An 11,715-nucleotide genomic window follows, 5' to 3' on the forward strand; every position below is an offset into this window, starting at 1 on the left:
CATTCTTTTACAGGATGTCCATGAGACTGCCGCAGGGGCATTGTGGAATCTTGCTTTCAATCCAGGTAATGCTCTACGTATAGTTGAGGAAGGGGGAGTTCCAGCCCTTGTTAACCTTTGTTCATCATCAGCATCAAAAATGGCACGCTTCATGGCAGCACTGGCATTGGCTTATATGTTTGATGGAAGGTACATGATCATCTTGGTTATCATGCAAAAAATATTGAAATATCTTGCATCTGAATGCTTGGACAGAAGAATTTTTGGAGACATAAGAAAAGAAAGAAGTTATTTAAGAACCAGGTTTTGACAGTACCTCGTGTATATCATGGTTCATTTCTAAGACCACAAATCAACATGGTTTAATGGATCAGGCCTGCCATATCTCTTGACTTCTGTTTGGCTATAAGACCAGATATGGCAAAGAGACAACATAGATAACATGTTGGCACAAGAGTCTTACACAAGCATGCACCTGTTTATATGTTATTGGTTTTCTTTTTCTTTTTTCCTCGTTTTTTTTTTGGGGGGGGGGGTGTTATTACAATGTCAGGTGCTACTCTTCTGCATGTGTGCCATATTGTCAACATTCATCTTTGCGCATGTCTACATATGTCTTTGTTCTGGAGGCTGTCCCAACTCAAAATGCTAGGTTTCCCATGGATATATTCTTTACAAATATGAGAACTATTTGACATGACAACAATCAACACCATACAGTAGAAAGATTTCATACCTGTCATCCTGTCTAGGTATGGATAGAGCAAATTTTCGTCACAAATAGGTGCCTAAGAGAAACAAATTGAGTAAAATTAGAAACCATTGTTAGGCTGATTGTTAGGGGTGATCAATATGCCAAGAGGTTACAGCATCTATGGCTTATGCCTGTTGGATACGAGGTTCAGTTAATGTCATGTTTCATTATGCTGGAATATTTCGTATAGTGACTAATTTTTATTGGTGAATTTTGCATTTGTAAAGTTTGTATTTATTTTATAAATTGGTATAATGGTCTTGATATTATATAAACCATGTTGATATTGTGTACAGAATGGATGAAGTTGCCTTGATAGGGTCATCATCTGAAGGTAGTTCAAAGAGTGTAAGTTTAGATGGTGCCAGAAGGATGGCCTTGAAGAATATTGAAACTTTTGTGCGTACATTTTCGGATCAACAAACCTTCTATGCTGCGGCTGCTTCATCAGCACCTGCATCCTTGGCGCAAGTAGCTGAGGCAGCACGTATCCAAGAAGCAGGACATCTAAGATGCAGGTTTTTACTTTGTTGTATGTTTTTTCTCAGAATTTCAAGTCTTTGCCATGTTTGTGTTTCTTTCCTGCGTGTGACTTACCAACTATTGTAACTTTGACCTTGCTAAATTGTCATTTGCCAATTGCTATAATGTTGACTAATCATCAACTGGCTCATATTTTAGTCTCCGTCTCTTAAAGAGCCAATAGAAAAATTGAAGGTCATATTAGTCAATTCTATGTCAAGTTTTTCTTTCTTGCCTTTGATATTTCACCCTTATCTCTGCATTTTATGTCAGTCTTATGCAATTCTGTCCTTCCCCCCTTCCCTGCAGTGGTGCTGAGATTGGAAGGTTTGTTGCTATGCTTCGGAATTCTTCCTCTATCCTTAAAGCATGTGCTTCTTTTGCTCTTCTCCAGGTAAGCAAAGAATGACCTTCCAGGCAAGCTTGCATTAGATTAACTTCTCTGGAGTTATTTCATCACTACCTTTAGAAGTTGAAATAATACAATTTTGATGAGATGATCAAACTTTTCTGGCTTGAAAAATTAGTTTGTGAATGTACCAAAAAAATAATTTGTGCATGTTACCCTTTAATTGCAGTTTACCATCCCAGGTGGCCGACATGCAATGCACCATGCGTGCCTATTGCAGAAGGCCGGTGCAGCTCGGGTCCTTCGTGCTGCTGCTGCATCAGCAACAGCTCCCATTGAAGCGAAAATCTTTGCAAAGATTGTACTTCGAAATCTTGAACACCACCATGTGGAGGCTTCCATTTGAAGCATAACTGTACAGCAGAGAATGTTTCAATCTACACTCAGCAACGGAGGTCAATCTCTGCCTTGAATTCTCTTAGCATTCTTCTCCTAGCTATCCTATACAGTGCTATAGAATATTTTTACTCGTGTAACTACAATTCTCAAGCATTACCAAAGAAAAACTAGAATCGTCAAGAGCTGAAGCATGGCTTGCTCTCAGTTGGATTTCTCTCTAGACGGCAGTTGTGCTTGCTAGTGTAGGGGCTCTTTTGAATTAGGAAAGAGAGAAAGTTATTAGGTCTTTTCCTCTCTCTTTCTCTTTCTCTTTTCCTTTTTATTTATTTTTTAATTTTTTGTTTCATCAGTATTTATGGTGTGTTATGAATGTGGTTTTTTTTTTTTCTTTGTTTTTCTTTTTTATTGTACTGGGTACTGGGGGCACTAAAGGACCGGTATCTATCATTTTTGCATTTCTGTATTCTTTGCGAGAATTCGTCCTATTATAATTAAGTACAAGTAACTTGAGACCTAATATGTTTCATGTTCATTTTTCGCTTGACTGCTATTTCTGGCCTTATGGTGCAATGCCTCCACTAAAGACCAATAACGAATCCTGATATCTTGGGATTCATTGTTGGATCATGGATGACTGATTTCAAGTATGGTTAGGGGGGTGTAATGTCCAGGGAACCGATTGGGCGAGGGGACTAAGAGGAGTAGAGCAGAATAGGAGCAGAGGTCTGTGCAATAATGGGCGAAGGCTCACTCTTGATGGTGGCTCAAGGAGCAAATAATAATGTACAACAAAGTATGTTGATAAATCTAGTGAAATGGGGGCAGAATAAGACCCAGATTGGTGCTGAATTGGAATAGGGTGGCATCCACTATGAACAGGATGGTGAGGCCTTAATCTGAGGTTAGAGTGTATTGGCAAGTGATAAATTCAGGGGGTCAGCATAATGCAAATGTGTCTCCTATTCCCATATGAGCAAATGCCAAGGTCCAACCACGTGATCAACCATTTGGTTTGAAGGACAATATGGAAACCACTACAAAATTCTAGACATCCAGAAAGAAACTGTATTTGATTATGGCAAATTCATTTTTGTAAACCAAAGCCAGATGGGTAAGTGATGGAAATAACATGGGCCAAAATGGGAGAATTTTAAGATAACAAGGAATTGTGCTCTCTCTTTTATGATGTGGACCGATTCAGTATCGAGGTGATAACCCAAAATCTTTCTTCATAAGACCCGTATAGCCTGTGAAGATTTCTAACCTTAAATGTTATCCAATGTTTCCAAAATTCGATTTAGTTTTGGTTTGGTTGGAATCAACTAAAATCATTAGGGGAGATCATGAAAATCCGAACAAAAAATACACTTATTTGAATAGATTGGTATACATCATGTATATATATATGTATATTATATATTTTTCATATATATATATATATGCATTACATATTATATATATAAAAAATCCAAAAAACTAACGGACTGACAAATGGTTAACCAAATTGATCAACCGGTTAACCGATTGAGTTTGGTTCGATTTCGGTTTTGGATTTTCTAAAAACTGGTACTACCAGTTTGCTTAAAGAAAAGGAGAACACCCCTAAAAAGTGCTTCTATTTTAATTTTTATGAATTGATGTATTAGCTTTTTAGTATATGGGTTTTAAATATGTCAAAACATAAACAAATTCAGGTGAGTCAAGGATTAAAGTGTTGGTATTGAGTGTCATATCAGATTACTTGCATACGAATACAGATACACCTTGGAAACGCATGGATACAAATAAAAAAAAATATGGAGGCGCTTGGATACGCTAGGAAATGTATATAAATTCCACAAATATATTAATAACATTATATTTAAGGTCAAAATAACCATAATTGATGTATAGATATAAAGCAAAAGTATATTTTAATGGTATATGTGAGGAGATACATTACAATTACTATAGCGGGATACCTAGAAATCATATAATTTTGTTAATAATGTATCAATCAAGAGTTAGAACATTTAATATTTATTTTTGCAAATTAATACATGCACAAAAGCTATTATTATATTATTTTCTATTGAATTTGAAGGCACAAAACATATGCAACTATTATATGTGAAATATTATATCAATTATTTCCTATTTTACTATTTTTAGTTTTTAACATTTACAAAAAGTCAAGTAAAATTAAATTTCAAATTTTTTGTAAACAATATTTTTATTTTTATAGACAATAAACATGTTATTATAAAATTAATTAAAATTTCAATTAATAATTTATTAAAATATATCAAATATATTAAAATTTATACGATACATATCATATGAAAATTTATAGTTTTTAATTACTAAACTAATTATTCTATTATTAGTATTTCTATTTATATAAATTTTATGAAATAAAAAATCTTTTTAATGTAAATTAAAATATTAATTAATAATTTATAAAATTTTAAGATAAATATCATGTTCAAATTTACAAATTTTAAGTAGTAAAATAATTATTCTATTACTAATATTTTTATTTATATAAATTTATTGACATTAAAACAACTTTTTGATATAAATGTGGATACGAGAAATCATTTATTCTATTATTTTATTAAATAATAATTTTGAATAATATTTTTCATCTTTAGTTGATGTTGATGTTAAACATAAGTATAATTTATTTTGTTGGGATAACATTTAGATGCTTGAATGGATAAAGGTTATTTTATTTCATTAATTATCACAAGATCAAATGTGGCCCAGTGGCTGAAGATTGTATATAAAGTTTGCATAATGAGTGATTTGGGTTTGAATCATTCCGATACGTTGAACCGCGGAAATTGTAACCTGTATATCCTGTATATCTTGACCGATACCCCGATACCGATACAATACGCCTCATCGTTTCAATATTTAAAAAATCTCTTCTTCTTTTGTTATTATTTTAGTCTCTTTTAGGGAGTTGTAGTGTTTAAGGGCCATATTCTTCAGTGATACAGATCCATCCTGATCCTATATCGGCAATTGGGCATGGATGGACTTAGATTCCGATCTAACGGTAAAGATACACATGTTCCTTGGACCAATTTCCAAAATCCTGTGCAACACGTTGCAACGTCACGTCCATTCTCCCAACCTGCATCATTTATTTATTATCACACCAGGCCAACTAACTGCAGGGGCACGAACGGATAAAGTCTTACCTTTTATTATTATTATTATTATTATTATTATTATTATTATTATTTTAATGGAATGAAAATAAATAGATACGAGACTTTCTCTCCTGGCCAGTGGCCACCGGGACAGATTCGAGACTTGAGGGCCAGACAGAGAAAATACAGGATCAGGTTGAGGTTGATACCACTACTACTACTACCGACCTTCTACCTTCTTCTTTTGCTACATCTCCTTCACATTCACAATTCACAAATTCATACACGCTTTTGCCTTTCCATACTCCTTTTGGTTCTTTGATTTCGGGTCCCAAGCACTCTGGCACCTTTCTCTTTCTTTGAGTTTTTCTTTTTTTTTTGTTTATTTATTTTTTTTTTGGGGGTGGGGGGTTGGACGTGGAAACTGGAAACGAATCGATCTCTGGTCTGCTTAATTTCTCTTCCCGTTATATTCTTGTTCGAATTCTTCTTCTTCTGTCTGCTTTCGTTGTTTTTGTTCCCCCTCGAGTCAGAGTTCAGATATGGGGAAGAGTACGGATTTGGACATGGAAGAGAATGGTGTTTGTTCGAAGCCGGTTACTGGCGGTCGAGATGTTTGGAGTTCCAAGGATGCTGCTTCTTCAGCTGATCATCTTGTTATCATGGTCAATGGAATTCTTGGAAGGTGAAGCCTTTTTTGGTCATATATTCAACTGATTGTGTCTTTTTTGTGAAGTTTTTTTTATTAATTTTTTTTTTTTTTGGGAGGGGAATTTGGATATTGTGAACTGTTTTCTTGGCGTGTTAGGTTTTGGGATTTGTATTGGTATTAATTTCGAAAGGAGGGTAAACGTTTTTTTTTTTTTTTATCTTTAGCCTGCACTTGGACTCCTTTACTGTACACGTTTTTGACTGAAAGCAATAGAGTTTCCCCTTTTTGCATTACGACCAAGAGAGTGAGTTCCGGCCACTTTTGTTTTGACTTCACCTATGGTTCTATGTTCGTGCGGTTTCGTCATTTGTTCTGCTCTAGATTTAGATACCGAGTCGTCTTCGGTTGTACATTTTCTACTTCTGTCAAGTGTTTATTTTTGGGGAAATTTTGCTTTTTTCCATGCAGTTCGACCGACTGGAAGTTTGCAGCTGAGCAGTTTGTTAAAATGCTCCCTGACAAAGTCATTGTTCATTGTAAGTTTGTATGTTTTAATTTCATTCATTTTTTGTTTGAAGTTCCATGTTTTCAGTACTGAGGATTGATCTACTTCTGTGATTGGATTTCTTTGAATGCCATTCATCAAGATTACAGATTATGCTACCGTTGAAAGGAAAAAAAAATCACTCTTTTTATCGCTCTCAGTTTGTTTTTCTTGCATTTTATCATCTTCGGTCCATTGTAGACTATTTTGATTTATATGTAGCACCAATATGTTCTTCTGATTCAAGAATAGCATGGGAGAAATCAATCAATGAACAGCCATCATAGGTCTCTGAAAGGATAAGAGGGCTTCAGAATTATTACAGGAAGGAAACATGTTTTCATCAAGAGGCTAAGCCCTTATGATGGTATTGAACTCTCTATGGAATTAAACAACCTCAGATAATATAATTAAGGATATTGAACTTCAGGTGAAAATATCCTTTTTCATCTGGGGACTCTAATCAAAACCTACTTGATTAATTAACATAGGAAGCTGAAGGAAGTCTTCATTCTTATAATGGACTCTAGTAGGGCCTATAAATACTTAATTCTGGATCTTCACTGGAACTGTTACTGCATTAGACTTGTACTGTTGCTTATCTATATTGATTTCAATGAAGCTCTTTTCTGAAACATAAATAAATGGACTCACAAGCTGGTAGGGGTTGCATCACCCTTTGGTGAACTAAAATAAAAAATTTTGCCTACCTCATTGGGGGATATCTACCTCTCCTAGAAGGCCTGATTCCCACTTCCCTATCAACTGAGGGATGGAATGTCTATCTTGTATGAATGCTAGGACAGGATTAGAGGATCTGCAACAGGGTTCTTTGGATACCCTAAAAGGAGACACCTTTGAAATCCTTGGCGTCCATCATCCATGATCTGGCAGGAAAGAGAATGATCCCCCCACCCCTGCCTCACCCCCAAAGGAAAGAGCCACAGGGTTATTTTTCTTATTTTTGGGTCTTTAATTATTAATCTCTTCTAAAGTCCTAAACACAACATGATGGATAGCCCTTTTTCAAAAAGAAATAATATCATGGACAATCCCTTGACTGCCCACATGCCTACTAGATTCACTTTTCTATTTTTTACACTGATCTATAGACCAAAATGAATCATTTGATCATTTTATATTTGAATAATAAGTTGCAGTCTAATCGGTTGAGCGATTATTAGTTTTCCCTACCTGGATCATTCTGTTGTGTTATGTTTTACCTTGCATTTGAGAATTTTTTGTATGGCAATGTCATCTCTCTTGGTGTTTCATTGGACAAACATTTGCTTCATCTTACTCTAAGACTTTCACATGTTATGTAGGTAGCGAAAGAAATGTATCTAAGCTGACATTAGATGGCATAGATATCATGGGTGAGAGATTAGCTGAGGAGGTTTGTTTTACTTCAAGATTATAGGTTACATTATGGTTATTGTCAGTTGTGGTTGACATTTTATTTATATGAAGTGTCTGTTTGCAATATTTGGTGATTTTGTTCATGCTGTTTTAATTTTAGTATCTGATACTACATGTAAACTCAGGTCATCGAAGTAACTAAACAAAACCCAGGTTTGCAGAAGATTTCTTTTGTTGCACATTCTCTTGGAGGGTTGGTAGCAAGATATGCTATTGGAAAATTGTATAGACCTTCTAAAAGAGAAAATACAGAAGTTGGATCTACTGATGCATGTGATGAAAATTCAAGAGGCACGATGTGTGGTCTGGAAGCAATGAATTTTATTACTGTTGCAACACCTCATCTTGGTTCAAGGGGTAACAAACAGGTGCTCTTTGTTGCTTAATGTTTATGCATGGGAGTAGAGTTATGAATTTGTTATAAACCTTTCTAATGCATGATGGATATTGTCGAAGCCTAGAAGGTGGAAAACACAAGATGGCTTACAAGGCGCCAAGGCGAGGCTAGGAGACAGGGGGGCGACAAGACCCCTCCTTTGAACTAGTGTTATGCATTTTTATTCTTCTTAATATAAAAGGTTTTTATTAAAATAAAGAAAAAATGAGATCCCCCCTTCCTCTTCATCCTCCTCCTAACCCCCGGGCTTACGCCTCCTTGTGTTCAGGAGGCTTACGCCTCTTGCGTTCTGAACTATGCCTTATGTCATGCCTCCGCGTTTTAAAACATTGATTTGGACTTTGGGGTTTTTTTATTGAAACTTCATTGATTATTAGCTGTTTGACGAAACTATCTTATTTTTGAGCTTTGGTAATTTTCTCTTTCTGCAGGTTCCATTTCTATTTGGAGTGACTGTCTTTGAAAAAGCTGCATGCCATGTTATTCATTGGATATTTGGCAAAACAGGCATACATCTATTTCTTACTGATTCTGAGGAAGGGAAGCCTCCATTGCTACGGCGCATGGTGGAGGATTGTGGTGATCTCTATTTCATGTAATTCTTACTTCTTTGCCTTTTGTAAATCGCTTTAGTGGATGGTAAGTTACTATAGGTTCTTTTTTCTCTATGAAAGTTGCATACATTATCATGGTGGCAGTTCTGATTAATGTAGGTCTGCCCTTCGGACATTCAAACGGCGTGTAGCATATTCAAATGTGGGCTATGATCGTATCCTGTTTGATCAGCACTATGACTCTTGGTTATGTAACCTTTGGGAAGATTCTGCTATTATTTTTTATTGATAGGAACTGCTATCATTGCCCTGTTTTCCATAACTAAATGGTATTAAGATATTGTGGGTTGGAGAACATCATCAATCAGACGTAACAGTGAACTTCCAAAGGTATCATTTTCAGCTTAAATTAATGCATCTACTGATTTAAGTCTAGTCTCAATGCCATAACTAACATTACTTCTTGGTTACTAGTGGGAGGATTCTCTAAGTGATAAATATCCACATATTGTATATGAAGAGTACTCCAAAGCAAATTATAGTGAGGGACCCATTTCAAAGGAGGAAGGTTCTGATATTCTAGAAGGTTAGTACCTTTGGTAATTAGTGAACAAAATCCAGAATCTGCAACCCTAACAATTTTTGTTGCTGTATAAGAATTTTCAATCAGTTTTTGGGGGATAGGCTATCTGTACACTCTCATTGGGATGCATGACACATTCTCTATGTAATTCGTTCTTTTGATAAATGTTACAGTTACTAATAAAAATAAGGAATATATGTTTGCTGTTGTTCCCTTTATGAGATGTCTGTTTTTCAAATTTCAGTTTTATTGTTGTCATGATTTTGTTTCCCTGCTTCATATGTATTTTTTAGCGATTTATTTTGTTGGAAAGATTTACCTAGGTTAGCATAGACGTCTATTCTTTTTCAGCTATTCAGCATCGCTATGGTTTTTAGTTTTCTTATATATTGTGGCTGTCACAGTAGATGTCAAGGCATAAGCACCTCAACAGTGACAGTCGTATGTATGACAAAATGTGAGGGATAAAGGAAATTCTTAATGCAAAAATTGAACCATGTTGTTCTAGCCGGTCAGCTTGTAGGCAAAGCTAGGGATTTTGATGTTGAAACTAATGAGGGTAAGTAAGCAGTCTTTGCAATCAGAACCATGAAGGCCTTGGCTTTTCCCAGGGAAATGGTTGGGGTGTATATTTATAACAAAAACAGATCAAGTGGTAATATTCTATTTAAATTCATTAACTTATTCAGTTGGTCTGTCTATCCATTGAGCTTGTATGGCACAACCAGGAGATGGAACTAATCATATGTTGAATGTGAGAGTGCTACCTCCATTTCATTTTAATACAACCTCATCATCTATTTTGGTCCTTCTCATGCTTCGAATTCAAGGCTGTTTTTGGTCTGATATAGATATAAAATCAGAGAGAAACCGAAAGTTGAATGAAAGTTCTTAAGGCTGTGTTTGGTTCCAGTGCAAATTTATTTGCACTAGTACAGCATGGGAGTGCAAATGAAAATAATGCAAATTCTAATTTAATTTTGTTTTGGATTTTACTTTGTTCCACTCCATGTCTTAATTTATTTCATTTGTACTGCAGTCAAACAAAGTAAACTAAAATTTGAAACAAAAATAGGTCAGAATTTACACTCAAATCATTTGCACTGCCATAGTTTTGCAGCAGTGCAAATTTATTTGCATTGCAACCAAACACAACCTAAGGAATTTTGCGAAACTTAAGAACTTTCCCTTGACTTTCTGTTTTTCTCTTTATGTTCTATCAAACCAAAAATAGCAGCAGTTCTTTTTCTTTCTTTTTTTTGTAGAACATAGCATGAGTTTTACCCCCAATGTATTTATTTTCTGAAATTTTATAGTTTTCTAGTGGTTGGTTTGAGGTTGTAGTACATCCAGATTGGGCTGCTGTTCATTGCAAATTTGCAATCACCTGGAAAGATTATAGGATGGGGGAGATAAGCTAAAACAAACCCTATCCACCTTTATATCTTTCTCTCTCTCTCTGGATCAGTATGAACTGCAATTCAATTTTTACTTTTTTTTTCTGATGTAACTATTAAATGGTTTTAGCAAGGCCTATGTAGTTCTATCAATCAATCAATAAGGCTTTGAAACCAACTCTAACAGTCGTACAAGATCTATGCATATGCTCCCCTGATATCTTTTTTATTTTCTGATAAACTGTTAATGTCAACGAAGTTGGTTTCAAGTTCATTCATTTTTATTGCGCTATGCAGAGGAGCTGGTGACTGGTCTCTCGCGTGTCTCATGGGAAAAGGTAGATGTTAGCTTTCACAGTAGCAGACAGAGGTTTGCTGCACATAGTGTCATTCAGGTCTCTTTCTTATTCTCTCTCTTACTCAAAATTGCTGCACTGTCGTTTGAGGTGCATATATGAAGTCTGAAGTCTTTGGTTTAGTTGGTCTGGATGATTTGTTTTACAGTAGAATATTAATTCATCTTACCGCGAGTCATGTGATGGAGCAAATAGTTTATTCCGATAAAATGTTTTTGCAGGTGAAAGATCACTTCATGCATTCGGAGGGTGTAGATGTCATACTACACATAATTGATCACTTCCTCACTTAGATATGCAGGAATTGCCAAGAAATTACTCTGTCTTAAAATGGAAGAAAATCATGTCTTCAGTTTGGATGGTTTGCCAGGTAAACCATGATGGGCTCTTGGCTCCAGGGCCCAAGTTTGAAGATGGTTGTTGTATATAGGCCCTTTCTCCAATTGAAGACCATTGCAATCATCGACTTAATGGCGCTCTAAGTGGGGGAAGCAAAAGAAAATAGATGAGAAAGATTTTACTCATTCATTATGTAACACATGTATTATCAAAGTATACATATTTATCGATAAATGTGAATTGCATTTAACCTTTTACATTCATAATTGCCTTTTTACCCATAGCTGGCCAAAGGGTCCTCGAAACAGTA

The 11,715-nt window shown here is 35.4% G+C and overlaps 2 protein-coding genes across 7 annotated transcripts in view; both read left to right on the top strand.

Annotated features, from left to right (window-relative positions):
• Positions 1-2,541, top strand: part of LOC104598430 (protein ARABIDILLO 1-like) — a 30,846-nt gene extending 28,305 nt beyond the window's left edge. For 3 of the 5 annotated variants that reach the window (XM_010260485.3, XM_010260486.3, XM_019197994.2), the window contains 4 exons: positions 14-189; positions 1,051-1,286; positions 1,586-1,670; positions 1,855-2,541. In XM_010260485.3, coding sequence (XP_010258787.1) covers positions 14-189; positions 1,051-1,286; positions 1,586-1,670; positions 1,855-2,038 — 681 coding nt within the window. In that variant the 3' untranslated portion in view covers positions 2,039-2,541. The remainder of the gene's footprint in view (positions 1-13; positions 190-1,050; positions 1,287-1,585; positions 1,671-1,854) is intronic. The other 2 variants (XM_010260487.3, XM_010260488.3) reach the window with 1 other exon arrangement.
• Positions 2,542-5,276: 2,735 nt separating this feature from the next.
• On the top strand, positions 5,277-11,668 carry LOC104598429 (lipid droplet phospholipase 1). Of its 2 annotated transcripts, XM_010260484.3 has the most exons (10): positions 5,277-5,849; positions 6,285-6,352; positions 7,686-7,756; positions 7,905-8,147; positions 8,608-8,771; positions 8,890-8,945; positions 9,068-9,120; positions 9,205-9,316; positions 11,008-11,105; positions 11,288-11,668. In XM_010260484.3, the coding sequence occupies exons 1-10, from the start codon at positions 5,707-5,709 to the stop codon at positions 11,357-11,359; spliced, it is 1,080 nt and encodes a 359-aa protein (XP_010258786.1). In that variant the 5' UTR covers positions 5,277-5,706; the 3' UTR covers positions 11,360-11,668. The 2 variants fall into 2 exon arrangements, with proteins under 2 accessions (XP_010258786.1, XP_088746075.1); XM_088889949.1 differs by lacking the exon at positions 7,686-7,756 and having other exon boundaries at positions 5,305-5,849.
• The last annotated feature ends 47 nt before the right edge of the window (positions 11,669-11,715 follow it).

This window comes from Nelumbo nucifera, chromosome 6 (assembly GCF_055504915.1).
Source record: "Nelumbo nucifera cultivar China Antique chromosome 6, China Antique-T2T, whole genome shotgun sequence".
Taxonomy (NCBI): Eukaryota; Viridiplantae; Streptophyta; class Magnoliopsida; order Proteales; family Nelumbonaceae; genus Nelumbo; species Nelumbo nucifera.